Source organism: Diabrotica virgifera, chromosome 7, assembly GCF_917563875.1.
Source record: "Diabrotica virgifera virgifera chromosome 7, PGI_DIABVI_V3a".
Lineage (NCBI taxonomy): Eukaryota > Metazoa > Arthropoda > Insecta > Coleoptera > Chrysomelidae > Diabrotica > Diabrotica virgifera.
The window spans coordinates 5,764,221-5,791,856 of record NC_065449.1 but is presented as its reverse complement, the minus strand read 5'-3'; the positions used below and the strand labels follow the sequence as shown (position 1 = coordinate 5,791,856).

The window sequence follows — 27,636 nt, the reverse complement described above, 5'->3', positions numbered from 1 at the left end:
TGAGTCAGGTACCACCAAATACTTTTTATTATTTTTGGTACCACCTAACTAAAATACCCATCTAGCTAGGTGAGCTAATTACCTATAATTGTGCCAATAGTGGTGTTGATATTTTGGCTGTTTTGAGTTTTGTGTACCACCTCAAATAATGAAATGTACCACCAGTGGTACATGTACCACAGATTGAGAACCGCTGATCTAGATCGTACAATAAAAGAGAAAGATAAATTAAAATTAAGGGTGTTTCCACTTGATTTTCCGTCCCACTGTATTTGCAAAATAAAAAGCTAAGATTGAAAATGAAGTGCATTCGATGATATTAAAATGAAACACAACATACAAATTAAACTTGTACCTAAAAAACTTTAGGCTTTCTCCCTCCCATCAAAGTAATCAATTTACAAAATTGATATGCAAGTTTGTTGGATAATTGTGCACTCAGCAGTAATACCGAATCCCTAGGGGGATGCGGATGGGTACGGAACGCGGCCGTAACACTCGTTTAGATTGTAATCGAAATTGTGTTTGTCAAATTTATGCCGATTGAATCAGAAATATCAAAAATTATATTGGAGTTGGAGTAACATATCTCTCATTTTTATATACTCACTTAAAAACGGTCTTTTAAATTTTTAGAAAGAATAAAATTTGTTTTATAGAAATTGTACAAACAATATTATACTAAAAGGGATGAAGCTTTTCCTTTTATAAATCACATCACTAATATAAAAATCGATGTTTTTTTTCTTTTTGCTGATACCAGTAGGTACGTACCACTTGGAGCAACTCTAATATTGCAACTCTTCACGGAACTATAACTTCTGATCTACTTACAATAAAAACCTGGTCAGACTCTAATTTACTTTCTTTTAACGTGTATAAGACAGTAGCTTTATCATATAAAGGAGCTCTTCAATCCCTGCTTCTTAAGGGGATGGGTACATAGTTTCTGCTTCAATGCTATTCAAATGGGATTCATTTGTTTTTTCGAATCCTGGAAAACTAATAAGTAATTTTGAAAAATTTAAACGCAGAATGAAAGATTACGTTATTACCGAGGGCCGAAAGTCCCTGAGAACTTCTATAATGTTTATTTTAATAAGTTACAAGGGTGAAAAACTAAGAGAAAATTTAGTGTGATTTTTAACTACAAATATCTCATTCAAAAGAAACTTTTTATTTATTCTAAGGGACTCTCGGGCCTCGGTAATAATTTAGTCTTTCATTCTGCGTTTAAATTTTTCAAAAACATTTATTGGTTTTTTTTCAGGATTCGAAAAAAAAATGAACACAATGTCCGTGGTATATTTTCCAAATCTATCTTTGTCATACAACGCACTCAGTCGAATAGAATATTGTTATTGTCAGTCAGACAGTGACAATTTTAGATATTTGACACGGCCTCGGGAATATTTTAGTCCTGTCGCCAGGGGGGGTACAACGGCCTCGTTAATTCAGATGGACTTACCCAAGTTTTTTTTATGTATTTTGACCCGTAGAAAACGAATTTTTTGGGGTAACAGTTGATCCGGATGTCGATAAGATTGTTATAGACCAAGAACTTGAGGAATCAAATAACAGCGATTTTTGGCAAAACAAAACAATATTTTGTATTTTTTGGGTCATTTTAAGCAAAAAATATTTCTACAAGTTTTTTAGTAGGATGCAGAGTTTTCGAGATAAACGCGGTTGAACTTTCAAAAAATCGAAAAACTGCAATTTTTAAACCCGAATAACTTTTGATTAAAAAATAAAATAGCAATTCTGCTAAGCGCCTTTGAAAGTTCAAGTCAAATTATGTCGGTTTTGATTATTTGCATTGCTAAAAATTTATTGTGTTATTGTTAAACAAAGCTACAAACAACTAGTGCGTGAGTGATGTTTCTATGATTTCTCATTTAAAATCGAACGAGTAGGTAGAATAGGTACTAGTGCAATCAAGACTATTTCTACGTTACATGCGTTAAAACGCATGTAAAAGCACGGGAAACCCTACGTGTTTATAGCTTTGTTAAACAATAAAAAAATAAATTTTTACCAATGCAAATAATCAAAACCGATATAATTTGACTTAAACTTTCAAATGCGGTAAGCAGACTTGCTATTTTATTTTTTAATCAAAAGTTATTCGGGTTCAAAAATTGCAGTTTTTCGATTTTTTTAAAGTTCAACCGCGTTTATCTCGAAAACTGTGCATCCTACGAAAAAACTTGTAGAAATATTTTTTACTTAAAATGGCCCAAAAAATACAAAATATTGTTTTGTTTTGCCAAAAATCGCTGTTATTAGATTCCTCAAGTTCTTGGTCTATAACAATCTTATCGACATCCGGATCAACTGTTACCCAAAAAATTCGTGTTCTACGGGTCAAAATACATAAGAAAACCTTGAGTAAGTCCATCTGAATTAACGAGGCCGTTGTACCCCCCCTGGCGACAGGACTATTTTGAGTTGTTTATTAAATAAATATCGATAGTGTATTTGATAAATAATTGATTTAAGACGTGAAATTAATAAAAAGTTATCTATTGTTTATTATTTATTATTTATGGAAGATCCAAGCAGAGATTACACCACGATATTAGGCCCGGCGCAAATTGAACCTAAGCGAGACACAACCTGCACCGGCTAACTGCGTAGACAGTTTTGCGCATCCTACTATCAGTGCATTCGTTCGCAGGTCTCGCTTGGGAATGTTTGTCATCGGCGTACAGTTTTCTTGGGCCGTGGGACGCGTGACTCACCGCCAGATGTTTATTTTTACTTGTTTTTAAAGGTTGCTGTTAGGATTGAAAACTTTTCCTTTCAATTGCCGCTAGCCACCTAATCCATACACATCAGTTGCAATGTGGGGATAAGCTTTCATGGTTGGTCACTTCGAGTATGGAGCAGCAGGCCTACGCCTTTCCGAAGATGACTCCAATAAGAGTCGAAAATCGTCGGTTCAGAGTACTGGACTGCGCTCTGTATTCTAAATGAAAAATAAGATTGTTTTGCCTTCGCATTGCAACTGAATAAAAATGGTAAACATTTTTTATTTTTAATTTTTATTACTTGTTTTTGTTTGTGAGATGGACTTATCTGAAATGAATACGGATGGTACATAAGTACAATTTATTATGATAAATAAAAATATTAGCATAGTCGACACCCCGAGTGAAAACTGCGTTGTCTTTAACGTTGTCGTTGTCTGGACGAGAGTATAAAATCCATAAAACAGACCGATACTGAGGGAAAGAGACATATTGCATGCATTGCTAAGAACCCAACTGTATTTTTACTTGTCTTCGACAATGTTTCAAATATTGGGAGAATTTTTTATTAACTTGCTCAGTACAGCCGACCGTTTCAGTCAAAGCTTTCATCTCTATTCCAAATAGTCTCAAATTCGTGAAATATACTACACTCACCAGCACAAAATTACGCCACCCAAAATTTTGATTTTTGACAATATACAGGGTGCGCCAAACCCCTGGTCTTCTTTGATTACGGCTAAACTATGAGATATACAAAAAAATGTTTATAACAAAACTAATGTGTATCAAAGAGGTCTATAATTTAAAATTATTTTCAATTATACAGGGTGAGTCAGAACGACGGTATGAACCAAAGTTTTATTTTTTTAAATGGAACACCCTGTATATTAAATCATTTTTGAATATATTATTTAAAAATATGAAAAATTTGTATAAGGTCTTATAGGCCTAAAGTTAATAATTTTCGAAATATTTACATTTTTATTGAGAAAAATGGTAATATTTATAGGGTTGTGGATTATGTTTCCAAGGAAATAAAAATTTAGGTGATAGGTCAAAGTTTTTAAAATATAGTGTTATTTTTAAATAATTTAATATTTTTTACTTTTAGCCATAAAATATACAGTGTGATCACTATTTGCAAATACAAAATTTTCTCATTTTTTTAAATGGGACACCCTGTATATTAGTTTTGCGTTTTGTAGTAAATATTACAACCTTTCTTTTGGTATAAGGTTGTATGTACCTAGCATGTTTCGTTTTGTAGATATTTTAAAAAAACTATAGATTTTACGTGTTTGCGGATTTCTTATTTAAAATTTTTTTTGCAAAAAAAATAATTATAATCTGGTTTTAGAAACATACACTAAAATATAAAATATGAAAATAAAAACGTAATTAAAGATTAAAATAAATCGTATGCTAGTACAACTCAATTGAATTTAATAACTTTAAATTATTTTACAAAAAATATTTTACCATATTAATGAATGCATCAATTAGTTACTAAATTAAATAAACAACCAAATTTTAAATCAACCGTAGTAATTTTTCTACTACAGCAACTTTCCTGTACCAAATTAATTGTTAGTTAAATTGTATTTAGTTAAACTTTTAATTTACCTTTTAAATTTATTTACATACATCTTGAGAATATAAAAATTATTATAAAGTATGCTTTGAAACAAATGAATGTTAAATGTATCATCCAAATTATTTATTAATATAAATAGTATTTACTGGTGTCACAAAAACTGGTAATACTTTTGTAGTTGAAATTTTTGTAACAATTTTTTATATTTTAAATTTTAATTTTTTAACCGAAAATTTTTTGGATATGACATTTGTTTTGGGCGAAACCATTAGAAATTATTACCAGCTTTTGTGACACGAGTAGGTACATAGATACTATTTACTTCTTAATATACTTCCATAACGTTCATTTGTTTCAAAGCATACTTTATACGTTCTCAAGATGTAGGTAAATTAAAAAGTTATTAACTGATCTTACTCGTAAATACAATATAACTAACAATTAATTTGGTACAGGAAAGTTGCTGCGGTAGAAGAATTACTACGATTGATTTAAAATTTGGTTGTTTATTTAATTTAGTAACTAATTTATGTATTCATTAATAAGGTAAAATATTTTTTGTAAAATAATTTAAAGTTATTAAATTCAATTGAATTGTACTAGCATACGATTTATTTTAATCTTTAATTACGTTTTTATTTTCATATTTTATATTTTAGTGTATGTTTCTAAAACCAGATTATAATTATTTTTTTGCAAAAAATTTTTTAAATAAAAAATCCGCAAAAACGTAAAATCTATAGTTTTTTTTAAATATCTACAAAACGAAACATGCTAGGTACATACAACCTTATACCAAAAGAAAGGTTGTAATATTTACTACCAAACGCTAAACTAATATACAGGGTGTCCCATTTAAAAAAATGAGAAAATTTTGTATTTGCAAATAGTGATCACACTGTATATTTTATGGCTAATAGTAAAAAATATTAAATTATTTAAAAATAACACTATATTTTAAAAACTTTGACCTACCACCTAAATTTTTATTTCCTTGGAAACATAATCCACAACCCTATAAATATTACCATTTTTCTCAATAAAAATGTAAATATTTTGAAAATTATTAACTTTAGGCCTATAAGACCTTATACAAATTTTTCATATTTTTAAATAATATATTCAAAAATGATTTAATATACAGGGTGTTCCATTAAAAAAAATACAACTTTGGTTCATACCGTCGTTCTGACTCACCCTGTATAATTGAAAATAATTTTAAATTATAGACCTCTTTGATACACATTAGTTTTGTTATAAACATTTTTTTGTATATCTCATAGTTTAGCCGTAATCAAAGAAGACCAGAGGTTTGGCGCACCCTGTATAAGTTTATTATTTGTACTCCGATTTTCAAGATTCTTGCATCAGTTTGTAGGTACATATTTTCATGTCGTTTGTTATTATTCCGGTAACAAAAAAAATTTGCTTGCATGGCGTTATACAGGGGTGAATGAAAGCGTTGCATTTTCCCCTAACTTTAAAAAATTCTGTAAAAAAATGGAAGAGCTGATTTTGTTTCATAGTCCTGTCATATTATCACGGATGCATCACTAAAGTTTTGTTTTTTGAATTATCCCAATATCTCTTTTCTTGTAAGAGCTGTACCATTTTTTGTAAATAAAATACTGATTGACTCATAAAATAGAGGTTGGATTGATAAGATTAGAATGGCCCACCTGCAACCCAGATCTCAATCCTATTGAGCATTTATGGGATGAATAAAAAAAGCTATTCGCCATCATTATAGACCTCCAGAAAATTTGGTACAGTTATGGCCTTGTTAGAGGAATATCAGGTTATTCACAGGTAACGATAACACATCTTTATTCGATGCCAAACATGCGAGCAGTCGTTGCTGTAAGAGGTGGACATACCCGCTATTGAATTGTTTGGTTTTGTTGTTAATTTTGTTTTTGTTAATTTTAGTGTGCTTGATAATTTTAATTAAATAAACCTTCAAAGCAAGTTGTTATTTACAGCTCTTACAATAAAAGAGATATTCGGATAATTCAAAAAACAAAAGTGATTCCTCCAGGATAACACATGAAACAAAATCAGCCCTCTAATTTTTCCACAGAATTTTTTAAATTTAGGAGAAAATACAACGCTTCCATTCACCCCCGTATAATGCCATCTAAGCAAAAAAAATTTATTACCGGAATAATAACAATCGATATCAATACATGTACCTACAAATTGATGCAAGAAACTTGAAAATCGGAGCACAAATAATAAAGTTATAAATTGTCAAACTTAATAAATTTTGGGTGGCGGAATTTTGTGCCAGTGAGTGTCTATTCGATTTATATGAAAAAAGTCTTAATTCGTAAAATATCTCTTAATTTAATTATATTTTCTTATATAATTAATATTTATTATTTTTGTTACAGCAATGAAAACATACCATCTAGTGACACATTAAGTGAGAATAAAAAGAAGAAAGAAAGAAGAAAAGACAAAGATTCTTTTGTAGAAACCAGCGATGAAGACGTCAATACTATGCAAGGTAAGATTTTTAGTTTATAATCTTAAAATACTAAAATATAGTAAAAAGTTATCATAACGTTCGTATATGCATTTAAAATTTTATGGAATGTGAAAATGTTATTTTGAAGTTATAAAATTTTTTATTCTTAGCTGAACGGATCGGTCTTTATCAATAAAATTTGGAACGTTATAAGTTAGAGACACGTTAACAATTTATTAATTTGATTTTGTGAAAAATTCAAGACGAAAATACGATTTTGAGAGTGGTTTCCGAAGTGGAAATATGATTATACTAATTTTCTATCTAATTTTCACAAAACTCCAGAAGACGAGGCCCGTTCTGTGCCCCAGGTACCTCGGAGGCCATCGCTGTGATATTCTTGATCAACGTCCCCAAAAAACCCCCGAGTAATGAATTTGCACTGATTTTGTATCGAATTTCCATAAAATTGCAGGAGACGGTGCCAATCCTGGGCACCATGTACCTCGGAGACCATCGTCGACGTGATATTAGTGTTCAGCGACCCCAAAAATCTCGCGAGTAACGAGTTTAAATTGCTTTTGTAACCAATTTCCATAAAATTCCAGGAGACAAGTCCCATTCTTGGCACCAGGTATCTCGGAGACCATCGCCGTCATGATATTCGTGTTCAGCGAGCCCAAAAACCCCCCACCCCCTCTCTCTCTCTCTCTCTCTCTCTCTCTCTCTCTGTCTCCTATGGCGCTACAGCCCAAGTGGGGCCCTGGCCTCCCCCAGCATCCGCCTCCAAGTATCTCTGTCTTTGGCTGCTCTCCTCCAGTTGTCCACCCTCAATATCTCTTTAGCATCGGTTCTCACTTCGTCTATCCACCTCTTCCTTGGTTTTCCTTCTGGCCGACGTCCCACCATTTTTCCGCTAAGCGTTCTACTAGGTGTTCTGTCGTTATCCATTATTATAAGGTGACCTACCCAGCGCAATTTTTGTATTTTTGCATAATTTGCTATAGAGGGTTCTCTGTAATATTGGTATAACTCATGGTTGAACCTTATTCTCCATATACCATTGTCGCAAATGAGTCACAATATCCTCCTTAATATCTTTCTTTCTAGCTAGATTATTAGTATTAATAAGGTTTATTGTCTTTTCAGTCATGATCCATGTTTCTCCGCGTTCTACTAGGTGTTCTGTCGTTATCCATTATTATAAGGTGACCTACCCAGCGCAATTTTTGTATTTTTGCATAATTTGCTATAGAGGGTTCTCTGTAATATTGGTATAACTCATGGTTGAACCTTATTCTCCATATACCATTGTCGCAAATGAGTCACAATATCCTCCTTAATATCTTTCTTTCTAGCTAGATTATTAGTATTAATAAGGTTTATTGTCTTTTCAGTCATGATCCATGTTTCTACACCCTCCGGGTAGCAAAATTGAACTAATTTTCGTCAACTATTTCCGAGTTCCAAATATTCTATCATTTTTACTCACTACGGGACCTCCTACCTTTTTAGAAAATGCATTTTTCTTGTTTAATAATGCAATTTTGATTTCGTTATCATAATTTTTATTCACAAAGTTTTCTAAGACTTATCGAATGCAAAAAGTTTCATTGAGATTCATCAAACTGCAAAAATTTGGCAAGTTTTGGGCTTTTTACTGCTTCATTTTTTCGCGTAGTTGTGTAGTACTACTTGGCTTTGTGTATCACTATACAGTTCTTTGATGAGATGTATTTTTTTTGGTATTATGTACCATTTTTTTAAGTACTTTCCGTTTGGCCACATGTGCGAGCGTGTCGAAGACTCTTTTGAAGTCCACAAAGCGTATGCATAGTGGAGAGTTGAATTCCTGCGACCTTTCTACGATTACTCTGTAGTCTACTTACACTCTGAAGTGTGTTACTTTAATCTATGTTCCTTCCTGTCCCGCCTCCATTCCTCTCTGTCTTGAGCAATTTCCATCTAGTTCTCCACGCTCATAGCTTTAAGATCTCCTGCTATATTATTTCGCCACCGGAGTCGAGGGCGTCCGCGTGGCCTTACTGTTCTTTCGCCACAATGTCTTCTGAGGTGTCCTGCCCATTGGAGTCTTCTGGACTTTATTTCTCTTATTATGTTGGCGTCTGGATATAGTTTTTAGAGCTCTTTGTCAGTTCTTATCGTATATTGGCCTGCTGCTTCATCAAGCACAGGCCCAAATATCTTTCTTAGGATTTTTCTTTCCCAAACACGTAGTCTCTCTTTGTTTGCCTTTTATGGTCCACGTTTCGCTACCATATATCACTGCGGGTCGTATTATTGGTTTATATAGTTGTATTTTTGTACGTCTTGTTCATTGTTTCGATTTGAAGATTTGGAAGGGCATAAAGATAAATACCTGTTGACGACTTATCCTATTATTTCTTGCAATGAAGGAGGAGGAATGAGGGATAGTCTATTAGGCCAATGACAGTGATGATAAATAATTCTGTGATTTTTATGACATTTAATAAACAGAAAAAAAGTATGATTACTATATCACAACACCACTTATTTAACGTGTATTTACAAAACGAAATGTTACAATATTTTTAATTTTGATGTATTCGAGTTCTAGTCTATAAAGAAGAACAATTAAGTCATTATTAATTAATACTAAAAAGATCATTATATTTTTGCCCCTGTTTTCGTCCTGTCAACTACTATGAGTATCTAGTTCTCGAAGTTTACAGCTTCAACATCAATAGCACTACAGTTGCTCTCAGTGCTTTCGATGTCTTCAGATATTGCGTCTGTGTTTTTGTTGTTGTTGTCCGACATTTCTTCAGCATGACACAACTTTCTGTGCTTATGCACGAAATAGTAACTGGGAAATTTACTACCACAAGTCTTGCACGGATAATACTGAACATTCATATCAAGCAATTTTACTTCTCTTTTAGTTTCTTTTTGAGCTACTTTCATTCCTACAGAAGATATCGGATTTAGATGCCTTCTTGCATGTTTTTGATAACAGTATTGAGACTTGAAGGTGTGATTGCAGTATATACAAGTAAAAACTTCATTACTCTGGTTTTCCGTCTCGTTATCAACGTGGTCTCTTATATTTTTGTTCATTACTTTATTTAAAGCTTCGTTCTGATTCACCTCTGACATAGTAAATGCTTCTTCAGGGACGATTACTCCGTAATTTTTGTTGATGACCCTGTGGAATTTTACTGGTCCATCACAACAAGCTATATCAACAACAACTTTTTCGTTTGACACTTCCTGACTTGATTTTTTATTTTTTTGTTTTTCAATGTATATTCTGTTTCGAGAATTGCTAGATTGGATCTCCAATTCGACTTCTACATCGTCTGTTTTTACAGCTGAGGTTTTTTCTGTAGATTCGTATTTTGAAATGACCGTTTTAAACGGAGTATCTTCAGATTTATTTAACGCGCTGTATACAGGGGCATATATTTCTTGACTTGGCAACACTGCTTTTCTGCTAGGAATGGGTTTGACGATGTTGGTTCTGATTTCTGGTGGTTGGATTTGTAGCAAAAACGACCTGCATAGATCCAAGGCTCTGGGCATGTGTAGGATATGCGTGGCTAGAATGATGTTGTAGATGTTGTTTACGTTAACATCCAAGTAGCCGGTGTACATGAATGTTAATAAAGATGAGAATTCTTCTACGTTTACGTTTGGAACCATTATTGGTGCAGATCCTAAAAAAAGATTTATGTTAAAAACATGTTTTGATAAATCAAGAAATAAAAAGTAATATATAATTTACATTAAGTAAGGTTCTTTGAAAGAGAAAATTTCAGTATACCGTGCCTTTTTGGTACAAAACAATATGGTAGGGGAGCAAAGTATGCTAAATGTGCAGTCACTCGAGCGCTTTGGGGACCTATTGGGTTGTGATTATTAGGTCCTAAAACCAAAAAAAGTTAAGTAAAATTTTCCATTTTAGCGGGCGCTTGCCATTTTTTAATTTAATTTTCCATTTCCATTAATCGTTTTTTCCGAATATAGCGCCATCTATCCATAATTCGAAAAAATGTTTCGAATAAAAGTTGCTTATTTTTATGCAGAGAATTCAAATCTTCAATAAAAAATGGGGGCTCCCATTTAAGATTTTAAAGTAACCCCCCACCCCACCTCCGTGGGGGGTCACCTTTGGTACCATTCGATATATTTTTCAAAAATATTAAATAAGTGTATTTTGCAGTTTTTCGATCTGATGTTTATTTTACTAAATATCGCGGGATTTGTATTTAAAATTTAAAATTTACCCCCCACCCCTCTCTGCGAGGGGTCGTGTTTGGTATCTATCGATAGATTTTTGAAAAATATTGAACGTGTAGTTTTTAGTTTTTCGATCTGACTTTCATTTCGCGAAATATTCGCCTTTTTCTTGTGAAACTTTGTGATTCACCAATTCCCTTACGCCCCGCTCAAATCGTCAGATTTTTTAAATATACACTGTTTTGCATGTACTTAATTTACCTTATCTTAATCTGACAATTTCGAGTATTTTTAAGGATAGATTTTTTTTTTCGGACCCCCCTAAACGAACTCCCCTGTGTTAAGAGCCAATATATGGCAGAGGTACATCTGCAGGGTACCACGTTTCTCCCCATATGATAATCTGACGCGCTCGAGTAACTGCAAAAATCCCCGCTTGGGCTCCCCTACCAATATATTATGAGCTTGTTAGTTTGTTGGTAATAAAACACTTGATGATACATGTTATACCGTTATACTCTACTTGGGATTGTTAGTCCAAATCAATTTATTTCGTACTCTTAAAAAACAAACTTATTTTGTAAGTAATTTCTAATAAATTGTATCATCTGTATACAATACTATAAATTAAGGCTTACGGTAGGGGAGACCAAGCGGGGATTTTTGCAGTTACTCGAGTGCGTCAGAAAGTCACATTGGGAGAAACCTTATACCCTGTAAATGTACCCCTACCATATATTGGCTCTTAATACAGGTGGGTTGTTAAGGGGGCTCCGAAAAAAAAATCTATCATTAGAAAAACACGAAATCGTCAGATTAACATAAGGTCAGTTAAGTATATGCAGAACAGTATATGTATATTATTTTAAAAATCTTACGATTTGAGGGGGAGCCCGGAAATGGGTGAGTCACATAGTTTCACAAAAAAAGCGAAAATAATATCGAATGATACCAAACAGGACCCCCATGGAGAGGGGTGAGGGTAAATTTAAAATTTTAAATAGGAACCCCGCGATATTTCGCGAAATGAATATTAGATCGAAAAACTGAAAAATACTTATATTCAATATTTTTGAAAAATCTATCGAATGACACCAAACACGAGCCCTCACGGAGGTGGGGTAGGGGGTTATTTTAAAATATTATATAGGAGCCCCCATATTACCAAAAAACACAAATTATCCTATTCAATTATTTCTAAAAAATAGTATTGCTTTGAAAATAAAAAGATCTCAAATAAACTAGGTGTTATTTCTAGCTAAACATACTATTAGATGAATGAAAGATTAAAGTTACAAAATCATTTGCAGAAATTATATGCAAATTCTATTGCAAAAAATATTTTGTCTTTTTTAAAATTTAAAACAACTTTTTTTTTAATTTGTAAAAAAATACAAGGTTTCCAAATATGAAAACATAATTTCCTTGTAGGCAAAATGGTTAAAAAGTTATTTTAAATGTTAAGCAAAACATCGACATGTTTTTGTAATATTATAAATTTTTCTCTTAATTTTTTGAATTATATTAATAGAATAAACGTTCTTCATTATATTGTTTCAAAAAAATTTAATTTGAGAAAAATAAGTTTTGAACTATGTATTTGACAGATTGCTTTGAAATTTGAGCATATTTTAAGCATCACACGGCCCGACATTCGATGTAATATGAAGGTTCTAAGTTCATTTTAAAAAAGTTATTTTACGTTTTTAAAAAACAAATTTCTTATTTATTTTCCAATTTTCTTAGCAACAAATAAGGATAGAACCATTTGAAAACGCCATTTTGTAGGTTTGTATTGATTTACTCTCAAATTTATTTCAAATGTTTCAATATTGACGATGACAGAAAAGACAGACGAAAATTTACCGTTTTTGACGATAATGTGTTAATGTGGATAAATCCAAAAAATCGAGTGCGGAAACACATACTTAGGTCCTTGTTATCGAGGTCCATGCTACTAACCAACTGTCTCGCCCGGTTTATAACTAAGTTTATACATTGAATATTTGAGGGAAGCTACCTCTTTCTAATTCTTAATATACGTGTGTTCCAACTAAAATTTGACCCCCTCCCCCCCAGAAACTCAGAAACCAAGAGTTTCTTCACAATTTAAAAAAACACGCCAATTTGTATTGAAAGCGGCCGAATTTTCCGAATGTAACCTCCTACTTCTTCTTACAGTACCGTCTCCTATCGGAGGTTGGCTACCATCACAGCAATTTTAACTTTTAGGTCAGGGTAATAAGACAAAAATATACCCTGTTCGTGACACTTCAGCAGCCAGGGTACTGAAGGGTTTTTCCGACAGGTAATACCTATAGGAACAAATTATAACTATTTCCTGCGTAGGATCTGACGGCCATTTTTATTTATAAACAATTAACTGCCAAAAATGGCATTTTTCCCTTTTTTTTCAAATCAACGGAAAACAGTGAAACTTATGTTTTTTTTTATTACAAATATCTTCGAGATTATGGAAAAAGCTTTAAAATGACGTATTACAAAGTTTGATATACTCATTTATTGTTAATATAATTGCGAAAAAAGGTCGGAATTGCAAAAAAAATATTTTCTCAATAACTGTTGTAAAAATTTGTGTACAGCTTTGAAATTTTTGTCAAATGAGGGTTCTTTGGTGCTTAATATGTGATAAAAATTTCAAAGCGATTCATTCAATTGTTTAAATTTTATTCAAATTGTTTATCCCAGAGAGCATTTTTTTGCAATAACATAAGTCAGAAAAAAATGACCTTAGAACCATTCCACAGATGTCAAATGAAAGAGCATGAGCTACATTTTCAACATGTAAATAATTGATGGATTCGACCGTTACTTGATGGAAGTTCATTTTATCTAACAATAAAACGCCGAAACAGCTGTAGTCACTTAGATATAATAAATTTTGTGGAAGTATAGAAAACAAACGTTTTCAGTGTTTTATTGTTAGATTTTCAACATGGTTTAAAAAAGTGAATAAAAAATGTATTTATTAGTAATAAATAATTATGCAAAAGTATCGTCAATTTTTCTTTATAAACTTTTTGAATAACTTTTTCCAAAAAAAAAATAACTTTTTTAACCTGTTTTAAGTGCACAACTACCAAGTAATGTTATCTATATCATAATTGATAAAAAATTGTAATAAATATGTATAATTTCTTATATAACAAAATAAAAAGTTTATAAGGAAAGATTTACGATACTTTTGTATAATTATTTATTACTAATAAAAGCATTTTTTCTTCACTTTTTTAAACCCAAGTTGAAAATATAGCTCATGCTCTTTCATTTGACACCTGTGAAATGGTTCTAACGTCATTTTCTTCTGACTTATGTTATTGCAAAAAAATGCTTTCTGGGATAAACAATTTAAATAAAATTTAAACAATTGAATGAATCGCTTTGAAATTTTTATCACATATTAAGAACCAAAGAACCCGTATTTGAAAAAAATTTCAAAGCTCTACACTAATTTTTACAACAGTAATTGCGAAAATATTTTTTTTGCAATTCCGACCTTTTTTAGCAATTATAGTAACAATAAGGGAGTATATCAAACTTTGTAATACGTCATTTTAAAGCTTTTTCCATAATCTCGAAGATATTTGTACTAAAAAAACCATAAGTTTCCCTGTTTTCCATTGATTGGAAAAAAAAGTGAAAAATGCCATTTTTTGACACTTAATTGTTTATAAATAAAAGTGGCCGCCAGATCCTACGCAGGAAATAGTTACAATTTGTTCTTATAGGTATTACCTGTCGAAAAAACGCTTCAGTACCCTGGCTGTTCAAGTGTCATGGAAAAAACCTTATTACCCTGGACTATTTGTCGGCTGCAGCTCTGAACAATTGTATTGAACTGCACTCGTACCACTCCTTTAAATTTCGCAACCACGAAATCCTTCTACATCCCACATTTCTCTTTCCCGAGATTTTTCCTTGGATTATGAGCCTTAGCAGGGAGTACTTTTCCCCTCTCATTATGTGGCCTAGATATTCCAGTTTTCCCTAACCTACTGGCCCTCATCAACCCCCTGTTTTTTTTTTAAATAGCTAGTGTAGTCGAGTGGCACATCATTTTAAAGGTATTTTTTTCTCTACACGACCCTCTATTTTTCTTTAAGGGGTTACATAGGTCTTGCGGGTAAAAAAGTGATTTTTTAAAAAAATTATATCTCGAAAACTAAAATTGTTTTTATTTATAATTGGAACATGTAAAAGTATAGTACTTAAGGTACTCTAAAAAAAATGTTCAGTAAAAAATATTAATTTTTGTAGAGTTGACTGCAATTTTTCGACAACAGCCCTTTTTTGCGGTGGGCAGCATAACTAAGTCCAGTCTCATCTGAAATCAAAAAATCAAAAAGTTTCTTGTAGTTTATACCTCTGGCTAGTGAATGAACGAAGGAATTTAAAAAAATGAAATTTGAATATTTTACATTAAACACATTTTCGACCCCAATTTTTCTCATTTTTTCAAAAATGACAATTTTTAAAGTAGTTTTTTTTTATAAAACAAAAACAACTTCACCTAATAAAAATTCCTTCGTTCATTCACTAGCCAGAGGTATAAATTACAAGAAACTTTTTGATTTTTTGATTTCAGATGAGACTGGACTTAGTTATGCTGCCCACCGCAAAAAAGGGCTGTTGTCGAAAAATTGCAGTCAACTCTACAAAAATGAATATTTTTGGTTGAAAATTCTTTTGAGAGTATCTTAAGTACTATACTTTTACATGTTCCAACTATAAATAAAAATAATTTTTAGTTTTCGAGATATAATTTTTTTTAAAAAGTCACTTTTTTACCCGCAAGACCTATGTAACCCCTTAATTTGCGGAATAACTTTAAAGATAATTTTGGATTTAACTAATTTATAATAAATTTGTTAAGTCCAAAATTATCTTCTAACTTATTATGTAAATAGAAAAAAATAGAGTGTCATGTAGAGAAAAAAAGTTATTTACCTTTCAAGATGTGCCACTCGAACACATTTGCTATTTAAAAAAAAGAATTGGGGGTTAATGCGGGGCAGTAGAGGGTTGCATTTGAGGGCATGAATTTTGCATGAAAATTCGTCTCCCTTTCAATACACATTGACGTGTTTTTTTTTTTAATTGTGAAGAAACTCTTGGTTTCTGAGTTTCTGGGGGAGGGGGTGTCAAATTTTCGTTGGAACACACTGTATATTATATCCTAAGGCCTTATTAATGTTTTTTAAAAAGGTAATATACCTTTAATTAATTAATTTTGAAGTCATCAGGTAAAGGCAGATTTACCTACAGAGAGTAAATGTTTTATAAGGGACTTCTTACTAATATACCAGTAGAAAAATTATATCTTACCCTGTTGATTAACTATAGCAGCCTTGAAAAATCCACTGTGTGTCGTTAAAACTATTTTGTGTGCTGAAAATTGAGTCAAGTGGGGCCCAACTTGGAGGTAGACGTCAGGAATTGGTGATAAATTTGCTGATGTTGATAAATTTAATGGTGATGTTGATGGTAGCGCCGGAGTCGTTTCAGAAATACTGCTGCAAGATCCTAATGTCAACCATGCTTGATACAGAGAATACATAATAGTTGAGCAAAACCTGAAATAAATTTAAAATTTCTATTACCGATAAACAAAAGAATTGTTAAAGATAAAGGCAGTTTTTGTTTATATTTGATTCAGAGTTGGACCACCATCTCCATATAGCTATTTCAGCATCCTCATGCATCCTCAGTGAAGCTATGCAGTCACAACTCTGAAAGAAATATCAACAATCTGCCTATTTAAGAGAAACCATCGCGATACAATGATTCCACCTTTTGAGACGCAATCTAGCGACATCTCTCATATTACGAGGAAAACAACGAAAGCCCTAGATACAAAGTTTACTACTTTTTAAACAATTAGAATAATTGAAATAAAAATATAATAAACAATATTTTAAATCTAAGACTTTTCGTTAATAAACTGCTTTCTGGCTGCATCCTGCATCTCCGGCTTTTAAGAATTGTTATTTTAATAAAAATGAATAAACATTTTCATTTAGTTGCAAAACGAAACCAAAGCCGTCTTATATTTTAGTTCGTTCAAAGAGCGCTACAAGCACCCTAACCGGTTGCATTTAAACATTCCGTATATGTATTTGGCACCTAGGACTTTTCTATTGGTTCTTTGCAGCACGCGGTCATGTTTCAACCAATAGGCGGCGAGGTGCCAAACGCGTATACGGAATGTTATTCAGTGCGACATTCATATACGGAATGTTAAACATTCGTAGACGGAAAAAGACAATTTTTATTAGACAGTTACAAGGAAATTGATTTTAAAATACTTGTTAATGTATTATTAAATAAAAATAAAACAATTATAATATTTGGAATGTTATTTGGTGCGAAATTCATATGCGGAATGTTAAATATTCGTAGACCAAGAAAGACGACTTTTTATTAAAGTCAGTTAAAGAAGATTGCTTTTAAAATGTTTTGTTAATGTATTATTAAATAAAATAAAACAATTATATAGTATTTGGAATGTTATTTGATGCGAAATTCATATGCGGAATGTTAAATATTCAGACTAGAAAAGACGACTTTTTATTAAGTCAGTTAAAGAAGACTGATTTTAAAATATTTTGTTATGTATTATTAAAGAAAATAAAACAATTATTACCGATGTGGGATGTTACCTATTTGTTGCGAAATTCATAACTGGAATGGTATAGATTTGAGAGACATTATATCTTTATTTAACAAAGGTTTCCCTTTCGCAGAATTTTTAATAACTTGCACGTGATGTTTATTATGTTTAGATATATGTTTCAGCTATTCAATTCTGTTGAAGTTTAGGGCTGTGTGCTACCAGACGAAAATAGTCATTTTTGATCTACGAACATTTAACATTCCGTATATGAATTTCGCACCAAATAACATTCCAAATATTATAATTGTTTTATTTTTATTTAATAATACCGTCTTTGTCTTTTTCCGTTTACGAATGTTTAACATTCCGTATATGAATTTGGCACCGAATAACATTCCTTATACGTGTTTAGCACCTCGCCACCTATTGGTTGAAATATGACCGCGTGCAGCAAGGAACCAATAGAAAACTCCTAGTAGTCCTGTCGCCAGGGGGGGTACAACGGCCTCCTTAATTCAGATGGACTTACCCAAGTTTTTTTATATATTTTGACCCGTAGAATACGAATTTTTTGGGTAACAGTTGATCCGGATGTCGATAAGATTGTTATAGACAAAGAACTTGAGGAATTACATAACAGCGATTTCTCGCAAAACAAAACATATTTTTGTATTTTTTGGGTCATTTTAAGCAAAAAATATTCCTACAAGTTTTTTCGTAGAATGCATAGTTTTCGAGATAACCGCGGTTGAACTTTCAAAAAATCGAAAAATTGCAATTTTTGAACCCGAATAACTTTTGATTAAAAAATAAAGTACCAATTCTGCTTACCGCATTTTAAAGTTTAAGTCAAATTATATCGGTTTTGATTATTTGCATTGCTAAAAATTAATTCTTTTACTGCTGAACAAAGCTATAAACACATAGTGTTTCCCGTGCCTAATACGTGCGTTTTAATGCATGCTACGTAGAAATTGCCTCGCTTGCACTTGTAGCTACTCTACCTACTCGTTAGATTTTAAATGAGAAATCATTGAAAACATCACTCACGCACTAGGTGTTTATAGCTTTGTTTACCAATAAAATAATAAATCTTTAGCAATGAAAATAATCAAAACCGATATAATTTGACTTAAACTTTCAAATGCGGTAAGCAGAATTGCTACTTTATTTTTTAATCAAAAGTTATTCGGGTGCAAAAATTGCAATTTTTCGATTTTTTGAAAGTTCAGCCGCGGTTATCTTGAAAACTATGCATCCTACGAAAAAACTTGTCAGATCATTTTTTGCCTAGAATGACCAAAAAAATAAAAAAAGATGTTTTGTTTTGCGAGAAATCACTGTTATGTAATTCCTCAAGTTCTTTTTCTATAACAATCTTATCGACATCCGGATCAACTGTTACCCAAAAAATTCGCATTCTACGGGTCAAAATAAATAAAAAAACTTGGGTAAGTCCATCTGAATTAAGGAGACCGTTGTACCCCCCCTGGCGACAGGACTATAGGTGCCAAATACATATACGGTATGTTTAAATGCTAACTGGTTTCAAAACTTCTTAGTTTATCATCGGAGGATGCATATGTAGGTACCTCTGAACCAACTAAAATCATTTTTAAAACCGGTTAGGGTGCTTGTAGCGCTCTCTGAACGAACTGAAATATAAGACGGCTTTGGTTTCGTTTTGCAACTAAATGAAAATGTTTATTCACTTTTATTTCATTAGTTTGCTCCTATAGAGTACAAGGGTCCATTTTTAGTTGGAACTTTTCCTCGCTGGACAGATGAGTTGTGAATTGTAAATTGTAGAATTCCCTCATCTTAATGCTCCAGCATTCGTTTGGTTTGCATTTTTAGAAGCCACGAAGGTGTAACCAGAAAAATGGTCCCAGTAAGGTTTTCAACTTAATATTATTTATTATTGGATTGAAGACTTTATAACTTTGAACGGTTATTTAAATTTCTAAAAGATAGAACACTATTTGAAATTCTATAGACGTGTATTACCTCATCACTTGACCTTATAGCCCCCCATAAAATTATTAGACCCTCCGAGATGTAGCAAACTCATCACCGGCATCCTTTGGAGACCAGTTAACTCATCACCGCAGATAGGTAAAAATGACTTATCACCAGCATTTTTGCTACAAGGCGCTGATTTCTAATGCGGAAGAGTGCCTATTATTTGTTACCCTTCTTGTTTACGTGGTCATCTATTAAAATGCTAGTACACTTTTGAAGACCAAAAATAATTTTTTTTCAAGAATTTTTTTCTCAGAACCCTTGTTAAAAATGAACATAAAACTTTTTACATGTTAATATCTAACTCTTACAGAGTACAAAAAATATATCTTTTTTCATTTAAGCACTTAACTAATATTGTAGAGGGCGCAAAAGTCGAGGCCTCCAAAAATGATGGCGGACAGTTCATCTCAGGCGGACATCTCAGGATTGCGATATCTGAAACAAAAAAATCGTTCTGCATTTGAAAAAGAAACGTTTCTTACGTGACAATTTACCACAATTTGACCAAAAAATAAAAAATAAATATTTTTTAACCATGAAAACCCGAAGAAAAACGGGCGATTTTTTCACAAAAATTTTTCAAATTTCCGTAAAATCTTTTTTTTACGGAATTTTTCACTTACGGTGGTAAATTGTCACGTAAGAAACCTTCTTTTTTCAAATACTGTACGATTTTTTTGTTTCAGAAATCCCAATGCTGTGATTAACTGTCCGCCATCATTTTTCGAGGCCTGGACCTTTGCGCCCTCGACAATATTAGTGTACGTGCATAAATGAAAAAAGATATATTTTTTGTATTCTCTAAGAGTTATACATTAATATGTAAAAAGTTTTATGTTCATTTTTAGTAAGGGTCCTGAGAAAAAAAATCTTGAAAAAATGCTTATTTTTGGTCTTCTAAAGTGTACTAGTACCTTAAATTCATAATTACACTTCTCCAAGAAATTAACGCACCACCTTAAAAATTGTTCATTAGTCATTTTTGAATTTCGTAAACTTGTCCGATTTAAGTGATTTTTTTGTTATGTTATAGCCATATACTTTTTTAACAATAATTTGCTACACAGGTAAATTGTCATTGTATACCGGGTGTATCAATCGAACTGTGATTTTTTCTCAAAGTTCGCGTCACCCTGTGGAATATTCCAGCATTTATAAAATACTGAGATTAAAACCCAATTATAGCCTCATAATATTTCATAATATAGCCTTATCATGTTTTCTTAACATTCTGTGTTTTGATTCATTCACTTATGTTGGATAATAAAAAAGTTGACACTTTAACAACTAGCCTCGTTCTACATCAATACAGGGTGTTTTTAAATAAGTGTGACAAACTTTAAGGGCTAATTGTGCATGAAAAAATAGTGACAGGTTGCTTTATAAACGTATGTCCCAAATGCTTCATTTCCGCAATAGAGCGTGTTAAATTTTTTCTTACAAACTGAAGATTTGTTTATTGCTTTAAAACCGGTTGAGATATGCAAATGTTGAAATTTTCCTTACATGTTCCTTACAGACTGACAATTTATTGCTCTAAAACCGGTTGAGATATGCAAATGAAATTTGGTGGGTTTTAAGAGCTAGTTATTATGCATTTTTTGACATACAATTAAGAATTTTATGTTCACAATTGGCGCACATAAGGGTCATATTATCCGTATGCGTGCCAATGAGGAATATTTAATTCCTAATTGTATATAAAAAATGCACAATAACTACCTTTTACAACCCACCAAATTTCATTTGCATATCTTAACCGGTTTAGAGCAATAAATAAATCGTCAATTTGTAAGAAAAAAATCAACATCTCCTATCTCGGAAACGAAGCATTTGCGAACCTACGTTTATAAAGCAAACTGTCATTATTTTTTCATGCAGAATTACCCCTTAAAGTTTGTCATACTTATTTGGAAAACATCCTGTACTGATAAAAAATATGGCTAGTTGTACGTAACTTTTTTATTATCCAACATAGTTGTACGTAACTTTTTTATTATCCAACATAAGCGAATGAAGCAAAAAACAGAATGTTAAGAAAACATGAGGCTATAGTTGGGCTTTATTCCAGTATTTTATACATGCTAGAATATTCCACGGGGTTACGCGAACTTTGGGAAAAAGTTACAGTTTGATTGGTACACCTGGTATACAATGACAATTTACCTGTTTAGCAACAATATTTTTACACCGATATTGTTAAAGTATAAGGCAACGTAATTAAAAAATCACTTAAATCGGACAACAGGTTTACGAAATTCGAGACATCAAAAATGACACAGGTTTAAGGTGGCGTTAATTTCTTGGAGAAGTGTATTATACACTTTATATTATTATAATAATAAACAACTATTGATGCAAAGTGTGAGTTTCACGTTAATTTATTACATAGCTCTATCTATTGTTCATAGTCAAAATTTTATATATTTGAGATATATTTATTGTCAACTCTGCTGTTAGAGGCTCCTACAGGCGAAAGACATTTGGATTGTTACATATATATCAAAACGTGAAAATATTTTAATGTTTTCTTTTCCTTATAATACATTATAGACATCAGCCTTTATCGTTGTAATTTACACTGCTTTTGCAGCTTTTGTAAATGAACTGAAGTTGTGTAACCACGTGGTTTTCGATAATAGTCGTTATTTCTCCGTACTAACATGTCACACAGCAAATAGAGCGGCACAGCAAAAATACTATGGATTAAAGAAACTTTTAACATCAAATATAGTCACAAAAAGAACAAAAATATTGATATTTACAGAACACTAATCAGCAGGTTCTCACTTACGCGTCAGAGACGTGGACGATAACAAAAAGTGATGAACGGTTAGGCTGTTTTGAAATTAAAATCCTCAGACATATCTATAAAGGCGTGAAGGAAAACTGATTATGGGGTAGCGTAGACGTTATAATTTTGAACTTTAGCACCTTTATAGTGAGCCTAGTACTGGTAGATCTATCAAAATAAACAGGCTGCGGTGGCTAGGCCACTTAGAGAGAATTAATGAGGTGAAGTCGTCGAAACACATTTATAGCCAGAGACCGGATGGAGTAATGGCAGACCCAGAGCACGATTTAAGGACCATGTGAAAGATGACTTGCGAGTGTTAGGGAGTGCGAAATTGGAAAACCAAGGCGAAGGATAGGAAGGAAAAGCTGATTCCGGAACAGGCCAAGACCCACCATGAGTTGTAGAGCCAATGATGATGATGAACATATCACACACTTTGCGTTGTACACATATCAGCGCTTAACGCCGCGGTTTATTTATTAAACGCACGCTTGCATGTGTATGATACCATTTGTTTCTTGGAAACTTGAAACGCGGCGTTAAGTGCCTTCATGTGTACAAAGCTTTAGACCAGGCGGTATCTGTTTTGGGTTGGATAAATCGTATATGATCCTATTTTTTTTTTGCTTTAATCGCTTCGAAATATTATTAAAAATGATAATTTCATTATGCAGACACTTCCAAAGTTGGGTTAAATTTTTATTAAACAATTTGTGAAACGAATTAGGAAAATTAAATCTTTTTCTCCTTCTTGGAGATTAAAATTCTTACAAATTCCAATCAAATTTCCAAGATATATTTGAATGCAAATTAAAAAAATAAATATTATTATCGCAAAATTACCAAAATCCATTAAAAAATGAGTCAAAAATAAATGCTTTTTCAATAATATTTTTCAGGTATTTAGAAGCCACACAGAACCTTCAAAATTTACCCAGAAAATATTTTTAATATAAGAAAACACTACACAAAATTTTGAAACACTTGAAATTTTTTTAAACATAAAAACCATTCAAGATTTTAAATAAAATTCGAATAATTGAAATCCATTAAATAGGAGAGCCTAAGGAATTTTTTAAACAAGTGTACAACTTTAAGCTGACAAACAAATAGAATAACTTTTATTAAAGTTTAAAAAATATTTATTGCTGAAATTATTGAATGACTTAAAGAATAATCATTTATACGTAAAAACATGAAAAATAAATAATTATACGCTTTTAAAAGTATCATATTTTGAAAGTTTTAATTTACACAGGACCCCGATTTCAAAAAATTATTAAAATTGGTCCACTAGAAGCTGAGATATTGAAATTGCTAAGCTTGTTGCTATTTTCAATGTGATTTCATATTTGAGACGGTTGACATTGCTATCCCCACCACTGCCTCTCGTCGATTTTTCTGTATTTTTAAAGTTTTAAATCAACATTTTGACCAGATTGTATAAAAGAAAAAAAGGTGAAATTTATATATGTACTTTATATTGTACTTGGTACAACAAGGATATGTACTTGATAAAAAAAAGTTGTAAATGCCGGTCAACTTTGATTGATTATAACTTCGGAATTAATTGATTAGTCTTAGTTTTTTTAGTACTTGTCTTTCCCTGAAATTTTAAAATATTAAAATATTAGTTTAGAAAAGAATGTTAGTCGTTTAAAAAATTCCTTAGGCTCTCATATTCAACGAATTTCAATGATTCGAATTTTATTTGAAAGCTTGAATTCCCTTTTATATGTAAAAAAATCTAGTATAATTATTTGAAACTTAATATTTTTTTTTCAAAAACTTGGATTGCAAAATTTGTTGAATTTTTGTGTAATGTTTTTGCATATTAAAAGGATTATGTTATAAATGGATAAAATGTTGAAGGTTCTGTGTGGATTTTAAGTATCTGAAAAAGATTATTGAAAAAAAAACTGATTTATGATATGACCATATTTAAATGATTTTTGCCAATTTTGCAATAATTATTATTATTGTTTCAATTTACAATCAATTCTATCGTAGTAAATTTAATTGCAAAACTTGTTGGTCGTTTCAAAATTTTTCTAACATGCATACCTGCCGAGATATAGTAACGAAAAAAATTTAATTGGTCCAATTTGTTTCAAAAAGTGTTTAATTAAAAATTTAGCTCACCTTTTGAAGTGTCCTTATACACTCACCTCACACAAAATTCTGCCACCCAAAATTTTTGATTAAGTTTGACATCTATAACTTTATTATTTGTACTCCGATTTTCAAGATTCTTGCATCAATTTGTAGGTACATGTATTGATATCGATTGTTATTATTCCGGTAATAAAAATTTTTTTGCTTAGATGGCATTATACGGGGGTGAATGGAAGAGTTGTTTTTTCTCCTAACTTTAAAAAATTCTGTGGAAAAATTGGAGGGCTGAGTTTGTTTCATACTCCTTTTGTATTATTCTGGAGGTATTACTAAGGTTTTGTTTTATGAATTATCCGAATATCTCTTTTCTTGTAAGAGCTATAAATCAAAACACTACTTTGAAGTTTTATTTAATTAAAAATATCAAACGCACTAAAATTAACAAAACAAAATTAACAACAAAACATTTCAATAGCGGATATGTCCACCTCTTGCAGCAACGACGGCTCGCAATCTGTTAAGCATCGAATAAAGATGTGTTATAACTGTACCAAACAGGGCGATAACTGTACCAAATTTTCTGGAGGCCTAGGATGACGGCGAATACCTTTTTATAATTCATCCCATAAATGCTCAATAGGATTGAGATCTGAGATGCATGCGGGCCATTCTAATCTTATCAATTCTATCTCTATTTTATGAGTCGATCAGTGTTTTTATTTACAAAAATGGTACAGCTCTTACAAGAAAAGAGATATTCGGATAATTCAAAAAACAAAATTTTAGTGATGTCGCCGGGGTAATAAAACAGGACTATGAAACAAAATCAGCTATTCCATTTTTCCACAGAATTTTTTAAAGTTAGGAGAAAATACAACGCTTCCATTCATCCCTGTATAATGCCATGCAAGCAAAATTTTTTTTGTTGCCGGAATAATACCAAACTATACATGTATCTACAAACTGGTGCAAGAATTTTGAAAATCGGAGCACAAATAATAAAGTTATAAACTGTCAAAGTTAATCAAAAATTTTTGGTGCCGGAATGTTGTGCCGGTGAGTGTAGTATTAGTTTTTCTAGTATATGACTGAACAATGACCATTCTACTGGACAGTTCATATTATCATTAACATCGAAATAATGTTTTCTAATGAATGGGATTCTGTATCTTCCTTCTCCTCCCTGTCCCCCTTGTTAAAACATCATTGTCATCTTTCTACTATTGCCAAATTTAAAACTTTATCTCACATTAGTTTGAAATTATATACTCATACACTTCAATAAAAAATATTTTGTTCCAATTTTGATATTGATGTTACGGAATTTTAAGGGGATATGCGCAAAATCTTGGTCTAATGCGATTTAAACGCATTCATTATTTTCGACTCATGAGAAAACGAATAAATATTTTTGAAAAATTTAAACACAGAATGAAAGATTACTTATTACCGAGGGCCGAAAGTCCCTTAGAATAAACATAATCTTTCTTTTGACTGAAATATTTGATATTAAAAATCACACTAAATTTTCTCTTTTTTTTCACCCCTTCAACTTATTAAAATAAACATAGATGTTTTCGGGGACTTTCGGCCCTCGGTAATAACGTAATCTTTCATTCTGCGTTTAAATTTTTCAAAAATACTTAATAGGTTTCTCAGGATTCGAAAAAAATGTATGCATTTAAATAGCATTGGACCAAGAGTTTGCCCCTACCCCCTTAACGAATAGTTTAATAGAGGTACATGGTACATACCTATAACAATAATTTTATATCCATTTTATCATTCAAAAAAACAATTATCGCACTTTTGAACTGTCATGAAACTGAAAAGACACGTCCAATCAAAAGTTAGGGAGCTACTGACAGACATCTTGATATATCAGACTTTATAGCCATAATTCAAATATCCAGCCCCTCTGGAAAGCGTTCGAAGTGTGGGTGGGGGCGGGATCTCACCATTCCTGACTATATACGGTAACCGTTTGAATTCTTTGCTTTCCGCGCATTCTGGATGGATATAATGGAACAATTGTGAGGGTTAAATTGATAATTACTATTGGAACGTTATAGGAATCGTTTAAACATGTACTTGTGATGGTGATGCGGACGGAAAGGTAGGGGAAGTGGGTGAAATGCCGAGGAAAATGCTCGGGATTATTTCAAATGGGAACTAATTTAACTGCAGATAATAATTTATATTAACAATGTTTATGTATTAATTTGAAAGAGTACGCAGTACTCTACTTGAATGCAGTACTTTAGTGAGGATTATAGACAATATTACATGATTAATATTATTGAAAATCATTTTTTTAGTATTAAATCGAGTAATCTTACTTGGTTAATCAAGTTTTTACACAATATGATAGATAATACACTGATACACTAAAATTAAACACAGAGTGCTATTGTTTGAAGTAAATATCGGCATTAATAAGAAGCAATGTTCACGAATGCAATATGTTGTTACTAGGCCTTTAAGATTTTCGATTTTTTACATTAAAACGAAAATCCCTCCACATCGTAGCAATGAAAGGATGTACAATAGAGGTAGCTACATATATATGAAATTATTAATATATATGTTGTTCTGAAGCTAATTTCTTGTGGCATTTTTATTATTAATTGCTTTTAATGGAAAATAAGCCACAATTTTACCAAAAAATGAGTTTATTAACGTTTCGAAGCCCAAATCGGGTTTCGTTGTCAAAATACAAAATACTACTAAAATAAACAAAAATGTTGTTGCTAAGTAAAAAAAATTCTTCTAATAATTTATTTAATCTGACTCATTTATATTGGCAATTCAGATGTATATTACATACCTATACACTTTAAAGTAGAAGACTTTAAAATGATATCGCCAATATTTATGAGTTGCGTTCCTGGGACGACTTTACTAAAAGATAGTTCATTCGATTACAAGAAATCAATCCCAACTCAAGAATATCCGTCACAAAAAAATCATAGCATGGTTTTCCCTCGTGATTTATTATGGAATCTCTAACGCGAGAATTTTACT

At 31.8% G+C, this 27,636-nt stretch overlaps 2 protein-coding genes across 9 annotated transcripts in view; one reads left to right on the top strand and one right to left on the bottom strand.

Annotated features, from left to right (window-relative positions):
- Positions 1–27,636, top strand: part of LOC114330824 (uncharacterized) — a 162,059-nt gene that overhangs the window by 83,283 nt on the left and 51,140 nt on the right. For all 4 annotated transcript variants that reach the window (XM_050657325.1, XM_050657326.1, XM_050657324.1 and 1 more), the window contains exon 8: positions 6,744–6,859. In XM_050657325.1, the coding sequence (XP_050513282.1) occupies positions 6,744–6,859 (116 nt within the window). The remainder of the gene's footprint in view (positions 1–6,743; positions 6,860–27,636) is intronic.
- The window catches only part of LOC114330826 (GDNF-inducible zinc finger protein 1), a 113,495-nt gene continuing 95,161 nt past the window's right edge, over positions 9,303–27,636 (bottom strand). For 4 of the 5 annotated variants that reach the window (XM_050657330.1, XM_050657331.1, XM_050657328.1 and 1 more), the window contains exons 2-3: positions 16,388–16,635; positions 9,303–10,518 (exon numbers count right to left, since the gene is read on the bottom strand). In XM_050657330.1, the coding sequence (XP_050513287.1) occupies positions 9,515–10,518; positions 16,388–16,619 (1,236 nt within the window). In that variant the 5' untranslated portion in view covers positions 16,620–16,635 and the 3' untranslated portion in view covers positions 9,303–9,514. Of the gene's footprint in view, positions 10,519–16,387; positions 16,636–26,366; positions 26,456–27,636 lie in introns of those variants that run through there. The other variant, XM_028280237.2, reaches the window with a different exon arrangement.